At 39.8% G+C, this 18712-nt stretch overlaps 1 protein-coding gene across 1 annotated transcript in view; it reads left to right on the top strand.

The window, feature by feature from the left end:
* The first annotated feature begins 3333 nt into the window (after positions 1-3333).
* The window catches only part of KCTD16 (potassium channel tetramerization domain containing 16), a 243980-nt gene continuing 228601 nt past the window's right edge, over positions 3334-18712 (top strand). Inside the window, exon 1 of the mRNA XM_090289315.1 lies at positions 3334-4165. Coding sequence (XP_090145441.1) covers positions 3334-4165 — 832 coding nt within the window. The remainder of the gene's footprint in view (positions 4166-18712) is intronic.

Genomic DNA, 18712 nt, shown 5'->3' with positions numbered 1-18712 from the left:
CGACACTTAGCTCGCAGGCCGACGCTCAATCCACTGAGCCAAACCAGCCAGGGACATGGATCACACTGAACAGGCAGTGGTCTAAACATCATCCTGCTAATCCACAGCTGTGTGATTCTGTGGAAATGTTCTCTCTCTGGTCCTCAGTCTAAGATGAGATGGTCATTTTCATTTCTCAAGTTCCCTTTAATTTAAAAGGCTATGGTTTTTCTTACTCCCATTTTTCCCTTCCTCTCAAACTCTCCCCAGAATATTTTAATATCCAATCTCCAAAGTTCTTGTCATGGTACACTGACTGGCCTACTCTGTTAGAAATAAAACATTTTGTTTACTTTTAACTACAACCAAACCCAATACTTAATAGGCATGGATTCAGACTTATTTTTCTCTTGACCTAGTGGCAATTAAATGTTTATTTTGTCATTTTTATGAACAGTATGTTTCTGGTAATACTCAAGCTACTACAAAAACTTTAAAATAAAGAAAAAAAATCTTAACTTTTGGCTCAGGTAAGTTTCCAGATACAGATCTGCACTGATAGCTTATAGACAGTAGATGGCGATATAAGTGCATCAAATAATAAACATTTCCGAGATTGGTCCCTCATTAAGATCCCAAAGATTGAGGCCAGAACAGGTGATACAGGTTGAAGGAACAAAGTCAAATATAATCAGGTGTTAAGAGTGTTAGTTAATACTCTGAATGTGTTTGGTAACCTGATAGTCATTAAAAGAAAAGATTGTTAAAGTAGGAATTAATTTATCCTGCTGCTGAGTCTATCTTTAAGCTAAGTCTTGAGATGAAAGTTGGCAATAAACATGTATCCCATAAAATGTATCTAATTCATACTTTCCTTTCCATTTTTTCTATATTTTTTAAATAGCAATTGCTTGGGATGGAGTGTGGCTCACATATATTATTCATGATGAAGTACTATATTCTTATTGAGAATGCGAGTCCTAAGACAGTAGTGTTTTAAAGGGAAATGGCTGACTTACTGTAAACTGCTGGCTGGGCCGTTATTGACTGGCAGGATCAACTGGAAGCACTTTGTTAGTGGATTAGGTTGCCCTGGAAATGTCTTCCTGAAACTCTAATGATGCACTTAAGGGAGTCCTCTGGGACAGGAGTAAACTCTCTCTTAGCAGGCGTGTCTTCCACCAGAGACCTCTCCAGATGCTGCGGGGGGTGGGGGTGGGGGTTGTGGGCACACCCAAGGAGATGCTCAGTAAGGAGACAGCCCCAGAGAAAGGTCGCAGGTTACAATTTCATGCAGGTAAGTCAAGATAATGACTTAGCGGTGTAAACTAAACTATGGGCTTTCTGAGGGTATCACTGTTTCATGTATTCTTTTGAAAAAGCATTAATTCCAGAGATACTGTAAATATTTACTTACTTGCTGGGGGCGGTGGCAGAGGGATGGAGCAGGAGGGGAAAAAGGAGGAGGGTGTTTGAGAGAACACGGTTAAATCCCCTTTGGTTAAAAAACAAAACAAAACCCAGCTAATTTATAGTTATAACGTTGGGATAATTAGGTGCGTCTTTAAACAAACAGAAAGAAAAAACAGGCTTTAGAGGGTAAATTTGTCCTTCAGCAGAAATTAAGTGGCTATGTAGATTTTTCAAGTGAAAAATCACTTGGGTTTATCTCCCCACTGGTTTGGGAGGTGGTTTCTGGGGGATGGCGATGGCAGTAGAGGTATAAAAAGAAGAAAAGGCTAAGCAAAGGCCCTTGGAAACTCCAGACTTCCCGGTAAGGCAGGGTGGGAAGTGGCTGCGCAGCGCGGCGTCCCCGCCTCAAGCCCGGAGCGCCCGGGACTCGCGTGCCCACGGCCGGCGCGCGGCGTCTCCAGGCAGTCCCGGCAACCTGTCACCGAGCAGGACGTGACTCGGAGCTGCCTCCGCTTTCTCCAAGCCATATTCCTTTAAGATGATGTAATAGTCATTTCCCTGGATGGTTTCTTGCCTGCACTGCTGAAACAACAGCAGTCCAACTGCACAGGGAACTGTGGAACCGCCCAGCTCCGCCGCCCGCCCGAGAAGCCCGAGCCCAGGACCCGCCGGCATCTTCGCGCTTAAGCGGCGCCGGCTCGCGCCCGCTCCACCGGCTCCCAACCCTCCCAACGCTCCCACGCTCCCAACGGCTCCTAACGGCTTCCATCAGCTCCCAACAGCTCTCACCTGGCGGGAACATGGGAGCCCGTTCGCCCTTGCAGGCAGGTGGGATGGCTACCTGGGACCCCCGCAGGGCACCTCTATCTTTCTTCCTGCGTCTGGGCTTCCTGAAAAGCTTCTAAGTCCTGGTACCTCTTGCAACTCTCTTCTGTTTTAAGGATTCTTGCTGAGGCTTTGAATTATTATTTTTTCTTTCCTGGAGACGTTTTGGTTGAATATTTTTCTCTGCTTTTCAACCCAGTCACCTCTCATCATCTTTTTAAATTTTTTTTTGCCTTCTTTTAACTTGAGATAAGAAGTGAATACATACATACAAATATACATTTATATAAATATATAATTTCCTAAGAGCACATCTCTCTGGCACTTTTAATTAATAGGCTCAGTGTGGCTGTGCATTCTGACTGCTTTGCAAATGGGTATTTCTTCACAGGACTGAGTTTCCAACACTCCATAAGGTAAGTTTTGAGGCTTATTGATTTTCCTGTACAGCTGCAAAAAAAAAAAAAAAAATCCCCGTTTAGAGGCTGAAAATTGCATATTCCTTTTTAAATGCAGAGATACAAATAGAAATGTTTTTGGTACTAATTGCTGAAGACAGAGGCGTATGGATAAACATGTGGACGCAGAATAGCTTGAGAGAAGCTATTGCACTGGAGAAAGGCTGAAATCAGTCGTTTTGGGGCTGCTTATTATATAAAACAACCTCTCCCTCCCTCCCACCCTCCCTCATCCTCTCCCTCCCTCCCACCCTCCCTCATTCTCTCCCTCCCTCTCCCCTCCCCTCTCCAGCAGCTCTCTTTTTTCTGACTCATGCTGGGTTTGAGGAAATAATTTTCTCTTTTTCTTCAGACAGATCTCTGAGTAACTGGGGACTTGGCCTGCCTTGTCTTCGGAGCCTGGGGGAAGATCGAATAGAGATGAGTTGATTATATTCCATGAAGTAATAGCTTACCACCAGCCAGGGTTTAAACTGCTTCACCTGTGGACTCTTCTAAATTTTGCTTGCTTGGGGAAACATACCAGGGTAAGCGGAGGTTGTTTTTAATACCTTAGCATCCTCTCCCTCCCTTACAAGTTGATGTAAAGGATAAGGCTGTGACTCCTTTGGATTGCACCTTCAAATCAAGATAGGAGGAGGAGGAAAAGAAAGGGACAATGGCTCTGAGTGGAAACTGTAGTCGTTATTATCCTCGAGAACAGGGGGCCGCAGTTCCCAACTCCTTCCCTGAGGTCATGGAGCTGAATGTTGGGGGTCAAGTTTATTTCACTCGCCATTCCACATTAATAAGCATCCCTCATTCCCTCCTGTGGAAAATGTTTTCCCCAAAGAGAGACACGGCTAACGATCTAGCCAAGGACTCCAAGGGAAGGTTTTTCATTGACAGAGATGGATTCTTGTTTCGTTACATTCTGGACTATCTCAGGGACAGGCAGGTGGTCCTGCCTGATCACTTTCCAGAAAGAGAAAGACTGAAAAGGGAAGCCGAGTACTTCCAGCTCCCAGACTTGGTCAAACTCCTGACCCCTGATGAAATCAAGCAAAGCCCAGAGGACTTCTGCCATAGTGACTTTGAAGATGCCTCCCAAGGAAGCGACACGAGAATCTGCCCCCCTTCCTCGCTGCTCCCTGTGGACCGCAAGTGGGGTTTCATCACTGTGGGTTACAGGGGGTCTTGCACCATGGGCAGAGAGGGGCAGGCAGATGCTAAGTTTCGGAGAGTCCCCCGGATTTTGGTTTGTGGGAGGATTTCTTTGGCAAAGGAGGTCTTTGGAGAAACTTTGAATGAGAGCAGAGACCCTGACCGAGCCCCAGAGAGATATACCTCCAGATTTTATCTCAAATTCAAGCATCTGGAAAAGGCTTTTGATATGTTGTCAGAGTGTGGATTCCACATGGTGGCCTGTAACTCCTCGGTGACAGCATCTTTCGTCAACCAATATACAGATGACAAGATCTGGTCAAGCTACACTGAATACGTCTTCTACCGTAAGTGCAAAGGGTTCTTTTTATTTTTCATGTGTATTGATTCTTTTTACAGATGTGTATGGTCTGCATGTTCGTTCAATATCTAAGGAATATTATTTGGGGATTTTTCTTTAAACTTGAGGTGTAGCTAGAGTATTAGAGGTTATAATTAAACTCTCATGCCTTACCAAAGAAAACTTTTATCTTTTTCCAGTTGAAGTCACAGAATATTCAAAGGCCTCAAAAATCACAAGATGCAAATGATACTGGTTTAGGTATTATGTGAGATGAAAACAGATATGTGTATCTGTTTGCCAGATATTGAATTGTTAAGTAAGGTGATGATTAGAACTTGGCTCTTGGTTCACAGAGGTTGGTAGACTCAGTGGATGAAGTTCTACTGTCTATTCTTTTATCTGAACTTTGGGGGTCTGTTAAGCTGGTTGCTGAAGACTTGCTTTCATCAGGGGCTTTGAAAACATAGTGGATATTGTACTGAATGACGTGGTTTTGCTAGATGGCAGTATAGACTGACGAAAGACCCCCTTTCTCCCTCCCACTGAAGTCTAAAATTTGCTTTTATGGGCTTTACAAATCTGCTATTTGATTCTTTAGTGTTTTGTATCGAGACTTAAATTGCACTACAGACTTAATTAAGCTGACTTCATTTAAGGTTCATCTGAAAGGAGCTAGGTCCTTGAGAATTGTCAATCACATGCAAACATTTAGTCAGCTGAGGTGGAGGTGATAGAAATACTGACATAAAAGGAAACCAGAGGGAAAAAGGGGAAGGGAATTATTATACTGAAGCTTCTTAACTCGATTTCTTAGAGGTCAGTACATCTGCTAAGTGACAACTTGCAGTACAGATTGTCCTGCTTTATGAAATGTCATATTTTAGGTAAATTATAAGCCATTGATCTCCGAAAGGAGAATAATAAATCAGTCGTAAAGCTTAGTGCTTGATTTAACTGCTGATATTCAACAGGCCTGGGAGTTGGGGAATGAATTCCATAAAATATTTTTCCAGTGTTAACATTTTATTTTCTCTCTTTATTTTAAAGCAAACCCACACATTTAAGGGGTTAAAATGCCAGAACTTATTTAAATATAAAGGTTCAAATTAACTTCTTGGACTCATTTTTGCCTATAGTGCTTATTCCTTTGGAGATGGTACTGGGAACATTGGTGAATTGGTCAGTGGGAAGTCAGGTTCTGTACTGAGTTATCACACATTGGGTTTTTAGAAATGAAGTTGTATGGGTTGTGTAGAAAAAACAGCCTATGGAGAAAGATGAAATCATCTATTTGTTCTGAAGCGTATTGATGTATAGTAACAAGCACGTTTGGTCCAATAACCTATATATGGCCTTAATCTATGATCTATATCTTCCCCTGTGCTGGAGCTGAGTTACAGATACTGCTTTCTTCCTTTTGGTGAATTTCCCACTAGTGTAGAGATAAAACTCTAGCTTTTTAGCCTTTTGTAGAGGAATCTGACATTATCTGTGATTCCATGGAGCAAATATCTTCCCCTCACTTTTTGGAAAAAAATATACCTTGGAGTTCAAATTTAGGTTTGCGATATTTACCTTGTTCTCCAATTTCTAATATTTGAAAACAGCATCTTAAAAATGCTTCAGTCAAATAAAAACATACTAGCTCTACCCCCCAAAAAGACCACAATAGATTTCTAATAACTCATCTGTCTAAATGAGACCCAGAACCTGAAATGTATTTACATGCTAGTTCAGTGACATAGACTCATGCATCTAACACTGTGCCCTCTTTAGGTTGCTCTGGATGGGCTATGTTCACCTGATCATATAATTGTTCTTTCTTTGTTGGACTACTGAGAGGTTGCTGAGGAGCAGTTTGCTCTCCACCCTTCCAAGGACAGGCTAGCACAAACACACAGCAATTGTATATTGCACAGCATACATGTTGCATAGGATATACTTCCCCTTTGTGCCTAACATCCAGAGCTCAGTGTTAACTCTTCCTCTCTCTTAGGACCAACAACAATGACAGCTGGCTTTCTAGAATGCATAGCAGTTTCCTTGCAGCTGCCTAGCCATAATTATTTAATTAGAAGCTGCCAACTGTGCCTATGTAAGCATTAATTCATCAAGCTATTGTGCTCTGGTTAATGGGCTGAAACTATTGGGAGGTGCTCTAAAGCTGACTGCATGCAAACTTTGGCGAGCAAGCACTGACCTCACTGAGCCCCACCAAGAACTACAGAGCCCCAGGGCAATGCGTACCCACAGAGCAGAGAGCTCAGAGGGCTGGAGGCCTTAGCTGTAGCCTGCCAGATTCCAAAAGGCAGCACGCATCCCAGGGAGCTCTCCTGCATCCTCAAAAAACCAACCAGCACCCCCCACACAAAAAGATGCTCTTCTTTCCCTGTTTACCTAATTCTTCAAAATATCCCTGTGTTATTAACAGTCTAGATTCTTGCCTTATTTAATCTTCATGTAGACCTGGAATTGATGGTCAGCATCAGTTAGTTTTGACTGTAATATAGGATTATGAACAAGTAAAGTCACCAGATGTCTGTACTGTGCATTTAAGAGGGCGGTAAGAAGTGTGTTTATATCTACATTGCTTACATACCAGAGTATGCTATATGAGGTGCTATGGATTATGATTCACATATTAGCAACCAAGAAAATGTGATATAGGAACATAGAAATGCCTATGCTAGTACTGCCTCACAAAGTATCTTAGATACCTTCATTGCTTTAATTTCAATCAGAAAGGTACCTTTCTTCCTTTCCCACCCAGCTAGCTAAATAAGTACCTCTCTTTTCTTCGAGTTTTGTATAGAAGGCAATATCATAAATATCAGAGAATGCCTTCTTGGCTCACCTCTAAAAGAAATGGGAGCTAAGTAATTTGGAAAAGAGAAGTCCTGCTTTTGAACAAGATGCTCAATAGCCATTTACACCACTTAGGAACAAAATCACAGGTGCGTGGAAGTAAATGAACCTCTTATTTAGAGCCATCTTCCAGTCCCAGAGAGAGTGGTAAGATTGTTCTTGTTTAGAGAGAATTATACACATTTCTTTATCCTACTCATGGGTGAGTTACTTAAAATGCCTGAAAGCACTCAGGTTGAAAGGCATCTGCCTCTCATAGAACCTTCATAACATGACCACGAGTAGGGAGTTTAATTCATAGGATACTGACTCCGTGAATTATAGATAGACACTGATTCATCGCCTTTCCATCACATTGCTTCTTACAGGTGTATTTTAACCTTTCTCCTCTACTACGTTTCCTTAGATTTAAAGGGTTGTTGCCACAAAGTCTCTAAATTGCATTGTCTATGTGGTATATATGTTCAGGGCTGTTGAATGAGAAAGGGTGTTAGAGAAAAGTAGATCAGGAAATGATTTCTCACAGAATTCAACAGCATGGCCTTGAATTGGGAAAGAACATATGGTTCTGGCCACTGTGAATAATCCAATACTGAGTTCAATAAATGAAATCATGTGGTATTTGTCCTCCTCTGTCTAACTGTTCACTTAGCATAATACCCTCTAGGTCCATCCATGTTTTTATAAATGGTAAGATTTCATTCTTTTTATGGCCAAGTAATATTCCACTGTGTGTGTGTGTGTGTGTGTGTGTGTGTGTGTGTATTCAATACATCACATTTTTATCCACTCATAATGGCACTTAGGTTGCCTCCATACTTTTGATATTGTAAATAACACTGCAAAGAACATACGAGTGCATATATAATTTTGAATTAATGTTTTGAATTTCTTCAGATAAATATCCAGAAGTGGAATTCTGGGTAATGAATACCAACTGTTAATTGAAAAGATTTTTTAGAAAGCTTCAATAGAAAGGTAGGAAAACAGGTGGAAATGCATCTATATATAATTCTGAAGTAATTCTAGCTCTTTTTTTTTCCTGGATACTTGGAAGATACCAATTATAACTTCAATTTTTATTGCCTATAGACATATGATATTGGCACATTCAAAATAAAACAACAGAACAGTATAGTGTATAGTCAAAACAGGGAAGGTTGGTCTTTACCACCACTGACCTCTCTGTGATGACTTTTGTCTTATCTATGTAAATGCTCTCTTTTCCTCCTGCTTTAGTCATTTTTACTTTTAAGTTAATTCTCTCTGTGCTCTAATCAACACTTGTTGTCAGTAAAAATTCTGTTGTGTCATATTTAGTATACTTTTAAGGCATGGTGTTACTTTTCTCAGGGGTGTGTGTATGTGTGTGTGTGTTTACATGAGAAACCTTTTAATAGTTGTGGATCAGGTGACCTTGTATCCAGAAGGTAGTGTTCTTAAGGCTTGAGGTGTTTTAATTTATAATCTTAAAATATAGCACAGTTTAAGTGTAAAGTTTCATCATGAAGTCAGTTTAGACCCATGCTTGGGCAGGTATTGGATGGTAATGGCGTTGATAAAAGGCAGGGGTGGTGGGTGTAATTTCTTCTTTTGTCTTTAAAATGTTGTGCTCTGAGCATTGGGCTCAATATAACAGTGATGTAAGCATGTTAGTAAAATATTGTACTGTATCGCTTTCTTTATCATGCCAAACAAGATGTATTAACTGAGCCCATCTCTTTGACAGGCAATTGAAGTATTTTCTTCCTAGGTCTGTAGCATTACTAAATGAAGTCGGCAGCAAGAGAAGTTTCTACATGTGGATAGAAAAGGGAGGTCCCCAAGATTGCCCCCAGCAGCCTCAATATGCTAAAAACAAAAACAAAAACAAAAACAAAAAATCAAACATTCAACTGGTAAGAGAAGACCAAATGCTCCTGATAGTCTAATGAGGTTTAAATTTTAACAAAGGGATTAGAAGTGGAAATAGCTGATAATGTGCCCCAAAGTTCCACTGAGAAGTCCCCCAAACACAAACTGTGGAGAGGAGTGACTTGCATCAGAGAGAGTGCTGGGTCCAACGCATAAAATAAGTTCCTTCAGAGCTTGATAGATGAGTGCTCATTTCTGGATCATAACTGTTGCTCTTTTTCGTTGATCTTTGCTGTAGCTTTCCTCAAGTACTGGATTTCTTGGCAAGTCACCTAAAAAATTTTTCAGTGCAGAAATCTTTAAATGCATCCAAATGTTGAGACACCCAGCTCCAATACTTAGAGTTATCATCGTAAGACCAATCTTGTTTAATATATATTCCTACCTACTTTCCTTCTTGTCTGCACTGGATTATTTTGAAGCAAATTTCATACATCTATTATTTCATCCATCCACATATATTGTACTCTATGTTCCAAAATAAAATGAACTATAAAAATAACACAATACAATACAATTATCACATGCAAAATTAATACAGGAACTCCTCACTTAACATCATAGATAGGTCCTACAACTGTAGGTGAAATGTGTAGCAAAACCAGTTTTACTGTAGACTAATTGATATAAACAAGAGTTAAGTTTCTGTGGGATCTCATCAACATTATGACAAAATAATGTTTAAAAAAACGTTATTTGAGGACCTGCAGTAATTCTTTATTATAATTTAATATCTAGTTTTTCAAACTTTTGATTTTTCTCACAATTTTTTTTTAAGTTGTCTTGTTTGAGTCAAGATCCAAATGAGTTCCATTCATTACCTTTGGTTGCTATTTTTTTCTCTTTAAAAATTAAAAAAATATATTGCATATAACATATGCAACAAAGCGGTAATATGTATATCTTAAATATCTTTTAATCTCTTTCTTTCTTTCTCTTTTTCTCTTCTCCCCCCACTTTTCCAATTTGTTTGAAGAAACCAAATTGTTTGTCATGTTGAATGTCCCATGTTCTGGGTCTCACTGATCCATCTTTATGATGTCTGTGATACCATAAACATATTTTTCTGACCCCTGTACTTTCTGTGAATTTGTTATATCTAAGCTCTGGGTTCCAGAGACTTGATCAGATTCAAGTGAATTATTTCTGATAAGAAATCTTCATGATTGATGACAAATTTGTGTTTAATTTGCTTTGGCAGATTGAAATGCTATATGCTATGAAGGCAAGGAAAGGGCATCTTCTGGTTCGTTTTTAAATATATAGATAGGTAGCAGTTGGGATCTATTTATTATCTGCATTGATTCTGATGATATGGTGACAATAAAAGAGACCCCTTTTTGTCTTCCCAGTCAACACAAACTAGTATCTCACTGCTGTTGTCATCATTAGATTGGGCTACCACCAGGCTGCAGTGAGACTGCCCAGATGTGCACTGGATCCTGTTGACTTGGGAAAAGTTTTACAGTCTGGCTATTCTAATTTTGTGTTTTTGGATTCTTTCAACTATGCTGAAGCTCCACTGAGCTCATCATCTGTTTTTTTTTTTTTTTTTTCTTTCCAAACTGCTTCTCTCCCTGTGTTGTTTTCCATAAATGACAATTCAGTCACCCAGTTGCCCAGGGAAGAATGAAACCTGGGTGTCATCCCTGACTCTTCCTTTTCCCCAGCCACTCTCTCCAACCTATGACAAGTCCTATTGGTTCTTCTTCTCTCGCAAGTCAATTCATTTCATTTCCACTGATGCCACTCTGGCCCAGACGACCAGCATTACTTTCTAGACAACTGCAAATAAACCTTAGTTTTCCCTCCCCTCTCACATCTGGTGTCCGTCCCTTTGGATCTGTTGTGTCTACTGCAAACATGATGAGATGTCTATAATGTGAGCCTGACCATGTCACTCCGCTGCTTAAAGTTCTTCATTGCCTTACAATGCTCTTATATTTAAATACAAACTCTTCCATGAATCATGGTCCTTCGTGAAATGACCTCTGCTTCTCTCCCCAGATACTTCTGTTGCTGTATTCCCTTTGCATTTTTAACCTTGGCTATCCATTACTTCTTTCAGTTCCTGAATGCTGTTATACACTTGTTTCTTCTGTTGTGTATGTGAAGTTTCCTTTTCTGCCTTCACCTTCCTTGATTAACTAAATACTTCAGGACCCACTCTAGAGGTTACTTTTGGGGGGAAGCCATCCTTAACCACTGTAGCTGGATTAAGGCACCCCTTAACTTTGCCCCATACAACCCTATTTTTCTTTACCATGGCACAAATAGCAGTACATCATACCTGGTTATTTAACTGTCTCTCCAACATGAAAACTGTAAGCTCTGGGAAGAAAGGAACTGTGTCTGTCATGCTCATCATAGTTCCTGGCACAGTACCTGGCAACAGTGTAGGTACTCCATAAATAGTTCTTTACAAGACAAAAATAAATGCCCACTGCAGAGTTCTGTTATGATCATGATGCCATTGTCTTGAGTATACCATCATATTATCTCTTAACAGAAGAACTGAAGCACAGTGATGGTGTGATGTCGGGATGATGCTTTAAATAATAGTGCTGTAGTGGTATTTCTTAATACCACTCAGTGCTTCAGGTCCTGGGCTGAGCACTTTACATACAAATTGGAATTCTCATCTAAAGATGCCCTGCTCTTAGCACCTGCACAGAGATTCTAATTCAAGGAAACTGAGAAACACACAAGCAGCAAAGTCTCCTGTGGTCTCCTTTTAGTTGGTTCCCCCAAGCAGGAGCACATTGAAGCTGGGGTGAGGCCCAGAATTAAGGAATAACCCAGTTGGGATGCAGGGCTCTGGAGAGTGCTACAAGATTGAGAAAATAGCCCTAGTAGGAAAAGAACTCTACTAGGATGCAAAGTGTACTTTGAGAATGACCAGGTTACCTTCTTAATTTTCTTATTGCTAAAGGATTCCATTTCTTCCTTCTCTCCCTTCCATAAATATTAATGCTCACTTATTAATGCCAGAGGCATGGTGGCTAAGAGCTTACATTTTGGAGCCTAGACTGCTTGAGGTTGAGCTGCTAGCTATTTGATCGTTGGTGTATTGCATTCTGTGTCACTATGCTCATTTGCCAAGTGGGGATGGCAACGATAGTACTTGCCTCATAGGATTGTTATGAAAGTCCTGTGGGTTGATATGTATAGAGTGCTCATGACAGTGCCTGGCATCCAGTCAGTGTCACGGAAGTGTTAGTAAGTAATTACAAACACTGGCATGGATGAGACACAGATGCTTCCTCCTAATTACTTACCTGGTTCTTTTTAATATGTCCTCTTGGATACTTTGCTTGGTCTGTTGATTCTATGCATGTTGAAACAAACCAACATGTAATGAAATTTATACTTTCCTGCTTTTATTCCTCTGTCCCATTCCAAAGCAGAAAGTTCTAGTAGTTTCCCCACTGTAATTTATAGAGACCTAGTATTCTGAGTATATCTGCTACAATGTGATAGTGAACTAGTTACACTGATGAAAATAGGAGGCAACCCATTGTACATAACTTGGTAGCACATTTAAGAGACTTTCAGACTATTGTATATTGTTTTAGACAACATTGTAGGCTGTCCAGATGAACACTATTAAACACATAAATAGAGAAAAGGATAACTAGGCTCTTGTAATGGTGACTTTTCTGTAAAAGGGACCCTGGAGTGACTGGGAGAAGGGAAATGGGGCATATGATGTCAGAGGGTGGTAGAGGCATAAAATTAAAACCAAGTAAATATGCTAGGCTTGGAGAATTGTCAGAGTTCTGAAAATACTCCAGAGAGAGAAGGAGCTGACCTGCACTGCAAAACACATCAATCCCTGGTCAAGCATTATGGCTAATTTTCCTCCAGTTAAGCATTCAGTTACATCAAGTGGAGAAATTATACTATGGGCATGTGCCTGCAAATTTGCACTGCAATGCAAATGGAAAATAGATTTCATTTTTCACTAAGTTACCTTTTAGCTAACTAGGTGAAATACTTTTTTTTTTTTTCTTAAACAGAGGGGTACCTGCGTGGAGTTGTAAAATTTGTCAAGTTGCAATGAAATAGGAAGGAATTAATTCCTATTTGCATAAGAAAAGTATGCATTACAAAATGAGCAGTTCTGCTTGGTTTTTCTGGATTGATACTCTTGTGGCATGGAGCAGTAATGGCTGACACTATAACATGTGAAACTTTCAACATTTTAAAGTCCATTTTTAGGCCCGTGGATGCTCAGTAATGTTAAATCTTTGTTTGAAAAGATCTGATTGCTTCACATTTACTGAGGACCTTCTTTATTACATAAAGTACCTGTTTTGGGGCTTTTCAGTTGAGATTGATAAAAAAATATATCTGTATGCAAAGAATCAAGATATTTTCCCCCATTTAACAAGTGCTGCTTTTTAAAAAAATTTATTTTCCAGTTACGGTTCACATTCAATATTATATTGGTTTCAGTTGTGCAGCATAGAGATTAGACATAACTTAACAAAGTGGCCCCCCGTAAGTCTAGTTCCCACCTGACACCATACATAGTTATTACACTTTTATTGACTGTATTCCCTATGCTGTACTCTACATCTCCGTGACCACTTTGTAACTGCCGATTTGTACTGCTTAATTCCTTCCCCTTTTTCACACTCCAACTCCCTCCCGCCTGGCGACCATGAATTTCTTCTCTTTATCTATGAGTGTCTTTCTGTTTGGTTTGTTCATTTATTTTGTTTCTTAGATTCTACATATACATGACATCATATGGTATTTGTCCTTCTCTAACCTACTTCACTTATCATAATACCCTCTAGGTCTATCCATGTTGTCACAAATGGTACGATATCATTCTTTTTTATTTTTTATGGCCGAGTAATATTTTATTGTATATAAGTACCACATATTCTTTATCTACTCATCTATCAATGGGCACGTATGTTGCTTCCATATCTTGGCTACTGTAAATAATGCTGCAATGAATATAGGGATGCATATATCTTTTCAAATCAGTATTTTGGATTTCTTCAGATAAATACCCTGAAGTGAGATTGCTGGGTCATATGGTAGTTCTATTTTTAACTTTTTGAGGCACCTCCATACTATTTTCCATAGTGGCTGCACCAATTTTTGATTTTACCAAAGCTGCAGGAGGGTTCCCTTTTAAAGAATCGAGACCTTGATTTACGAAGTCCTTATGCTAATAATTTCCTAGTAAGGTACTTCTCCACAGTCAGCCAGGAGAGTGATTCACAATGTGCCCAGATCTAACTGCAGGCACTTCTAACTTTCCTTCACGTGTACCTTTTTGTAAGATGAGTGTGTGCGTGTATGTTTGCATGTGTGCATATATATATGTGTGTGTATATGTACACACACACACACACACACACACACATATATATATGTTCCTAAAAGAGCTTGACATTCCTTCATCAGAAGGACCTCTTTTCATAGGCAAATTTAAGTCTAGCCTCAGTTACTTGTCCAGAAATGTTTGTTACCTTCTGGCCACATGAGTAAATGCCAGGCATTGCTTTGACCTTGCTGTGCCATTTGCTTTTGTGTGTTAGCTCCTGCATCTCTGCAATGGTTGGCTCAAATACTCCTTCTAGAAATATTTGTTGAATACTTACTCTGCAGTTCCAGGGTCACATGTGAACAAGAGGCATGTGTTCAATATACTCATGGAGCATAGGGTTTAGGGAAAGATTAGACTAGTAAATGAGCAATTTCAATCCAGTGTAATGGGTAAGTATAAACTGGTATGAGAATGGAGAGGGGGCTCCTAATCTGAATTTGGGGTATCAGAAAATTAAACCAGATTTTATATTAATGCTAAGAGAGGAGAAAATGCTTAAGTCTTTAATGGATTGTTAACTTTAAAATACTAGATGACTGTAAGTCATAAAAGTTATAGCTTAGGATGACTTAGAAGAATATTAAGGTCATTAGCAAGCATTTCATTTCTCGTTGAATGAGATTTTCCCCATTGATAGCTGTGTGAATGATTTAGTTACTCCAGGAACCAATTATCTTTCTTTTTCAACTCTTCAGTTCTCTCTTCCATTCAAACCTTTGTCTTGTGAAAGTGCAGTGTGCAAAACCAGAAGCCAAACTATAGCCTTAGATGACCAGTAATTGATTTTAAAGACACTTTATAATTATGTCTGCAGTCTCCTTTTATAATGATTCTCAAAATGGTATGTGTCATTATTATTATTTTAACTTTAACCATGGATTCCTGATTTACCTGGTCAGTCTCACGCACAAGTCATTTTCTGTAACTACCACAGTGCTGAACACAGGGGGTGCTTAATAAGCATTTATTGAATGAGTGCATAAATTTATAACACTACATTTTAAAGAAAGAAAATGTGAAATGTAAAATGAATGACATTTTTGCCCAGTTTTACTTGATATCAAGCTTTAACCATGGATACTCTCTATGAGTGACAGTGAAAATGTGGTTGCATACATTGGTAACATCACACTTCTCTGGATAAAAATTTTAGTTTTGCCACTTCTTACCAAGGTATACTTGGGCAGGTGCCTTAACTTCTTTATTCCTCAGAACATTCACCTGTAAAAGGGGAACAAGGAAGCTTCTGTCATGACATCATAGTGAGGAGTGAGCCAAAGTCATGCCATCTGATTAGCTTCTCTCATCAACAGTTAGGCACCACTTCATCTCTAAGCTGTTTTAGTTCATTTTACAAGTAGCTTGAAGAAGTCACAAAGAACATGGATCTGGTAGAGCTGATCCTGCCCACTGTCGAAACTAAAGTCTAGCTTCTGCCCACTGGTTTCAGTCTGGACTATTACTATGAGCATTTCATAAACTCAGAGAGAAAAAACATATATCACCTATTTCTACAGTTCTGTTGATATGCTCACTTCTCTTACCCCTTTGAAGGTACTTTTCCCTCTGTCACACCTGCCTTTTGACAGTTTTCACAAGGGGCCAGTCTGTTTCCCACCTCAGTGTGCTATACTTGTGTACCCTCTCCCTAAAACCCTCTTCATCTTTCTGAGTCCTGCTGATCCTCAGACTCAGGCTTTGATGAACTTTCTTTGGACAAGCCTTCTATTGCTATCCTTGCCGAAGTAGCCTATTTCTTTCTGGTTATTCTCTATTTGTCACTGTGTTTCCAGCATAAATAGCACTATTCACATGTGTAATTATTTACTTGATTTACTTTATTCTCTCTCTGTCTCTCTCTCCATCCCTCTCTCTCCCCTTCTCCCCCCTGCTTCTTTCCCTGTCCCTGTACCTCTCCTCTCCTCCCAGTAGATTCTAAGCTGCATGGGCATAGGAGCTATATTTGTCTTACTCATATTTCTAGCACCTAGACAGCCTGGCACGTAATAGGCACTCAATTAATGCCTTTTTCTCTATCCTCCCCATCTCACCATATAAAATGATCATAGTAGGATTGCTTTTCATAATGAAGGCAAGTGATAATATATACAGGGTGAGACAAAAGTAGGTTTACAGTTGTGAGGCTATGAAATGCAGAGTTTATTCTTATATTATTAATTATTGTATTATTTTCCATACAAACAGACAACTGTAAACCATTTTTCCTTACCCTGCATACACACACACACACACACACACATACACATACACAGCTGCATAAATAATCTCTGGCTGCTACAGTAGAAATGAATGAGGGGAAAGAAGAAAAGACAACTTAAACTCAGAGAGAGGATAAAAGGTATAGACAACAGTGGAAAAATGGTTCTAATGAGTCACTTAACCCCTCCAACCCTCTGGTACCTCAATTATATAACAGGAATAGTGGACCCTGCCTCATAGGACACTGGGTAGCAAATGACATGACATAAAATGACTGTGGTGCTTGACTAGATGTCTGCTATTGAGACAGATTTTATCTCAGCATGATGAACATCTCGTCGTCGGCAGCCGTCCGTCTCGAGAGACGATGGTGTAGCTTCTTAAGAGTCTATCTGCACCGCCGAGAATGGCTGTGCAGTCCGACTCGGGAGTGACATGGTATCTGTCTCCTCCCGTGTTGAATCGACATCTTGCGATGACGCTGAAGCTACAGAGCCTGGGCAGGGTGATATGGAGGGTCTGCTGTTGCCCATGCAGCAGACCCCCCCTCTCTTCGCAGCTGAAGGGTCCAAGGGAAAGACGGAGTCAATACAGCTTGGCTTCAGGTGCGCCGCAGGAGTTGCCGGTGTTGACTACAACGTCAAACCGCCTTAGGTACTCCGGCTCCGGATTTTCTGTCGGGGTTTACTCCCTTAGCCTTTCCCCTGAAGAGGTATGCCGCAAGGCAGCGGAGGTTTTTTGGAGTCAGAGTTTTCCTTCTCTGATGTGCCCTGACTGGAAGATCGAACCAGCGACACTTAGCTCGCAGGCCGACGCTCAATCCACTGAGCCAAACCAGCCAGGGGCGATGAACATCTAGAGAACATCTTAAGGTAAAGTAACTACACCTAAGAGGAGAGATTAAATCTGCTTATTTAGAAAGTTCTTAAAGCATTCAGATACCAATGGTCACAATAAGTGAACAAGTTTTAATGGGACTGCAGCACCAGCACTATTTGGGTTTTCTCCACTTGTGTAGTGATTGCCCAATTAGGGTCTGAAGGTACTGACCACACGGATACAAACAAATCCCTTATTGGAGCCCTATAAATAGTAATGCTGAATGGGTGGGAGCTGGAAGCATATCTTTGATGCTAGAAGGAATACCAACTTGATTTACAAAATCAGAGCATCCTGGGAGGTGAGGGAATCTCATGATTTCATGATTGCTTCCGCTCGTTGAATTTTCAGGCTTTAAATGAGGACCTAGGTAGAAGCCAATATGCAAAATCTTTTAGAGCGGTGGTGTTTGGATTGTAGTGGGAAGTGGGTGTAAGACCTTCTTCTCTATTCCCCCTTTCTTTCTATTTTTTTTTTTTCCTGGTGGCTCTTGGGGCAATTCAAGAAAACCTAGGGATCAGTGTCACTGTTTGAAAAATCCTAATCCTGACATTTTAATCAAATGTTGAATTTACATCTTTTGAAGAATTGCCTTTCTACATTTTTGGTCAGATTCTTTGCTGTGTATTCCCTTCTGCTTCTTTTATTTTCAATAGACTTATATTTAGTACTTAGGACAAGTTTCATTGTAGGGTGAACTGGAGAAAGACAATAATTAGAAAAAGTAAAGAGCAAAAATAAATTAATTTTGCTTCCATCTTTGGTATGTTACAGAGAAAGCCACCTTAATTATCCACTTTACCTTTTTTTTTTTTGTAACAACACAAGCAATGAGAGTTATTGCTATGAAAAGAAAGCAAGGACAATGTTCTTTACAGCCAGCTTTATATGCTTTCTACACACTAGGTTGGAATTGTTTCCTATACTGTGAATAAAGCCTAGGGTAAGTATATTATTCTATAGGTCAATATAATGTATATTTCCTCCACAGAGCTTAAGGAACTGATAAAATCTCTGATTGAAATGGTGCTTTCTCTCCTGACATGCAGAATTAATTGTAAACAAACAAACGAAAAATCCATTTTGGGGGTGTTTGCAAATAATCCTGCATACCAGCCATACTCTTGTTTTTAAAAACAACAGGACTACTTTCTTTTTATTGTAGCTGTATTTTTATGTTATTTATAGCCTGCGAATTGCCTTGGTAACTTGCTTCCTTTTATGGGAAAACAAATTTTCTTCTAAACAAGCAGATGCAATGTAATGAAATAATTGTGATCCTAATTTGTGGCTGAGGTTCTCCTGAGCAGACATAAAATGTAG

This window comes from Furipterus horrens, unplaced genomic scaffold (genome assembly GCF_987537825.1).
Source record: "Furipterus horrens unplaced genomic scaffold, mFurHor1.1.pri manual_scaffold_10, whole genome shotgun sequence".
NCBI lineage: Eukaryota > Metazoa > Chordata > Mammalia > Chiroptera > Furipteridae > Furipterus > Furipterus horrens.
Note: the sequence above shows the minus strand (reverse complement) of the source record. Positions and strands in the feature narration are given on the sequence as shown.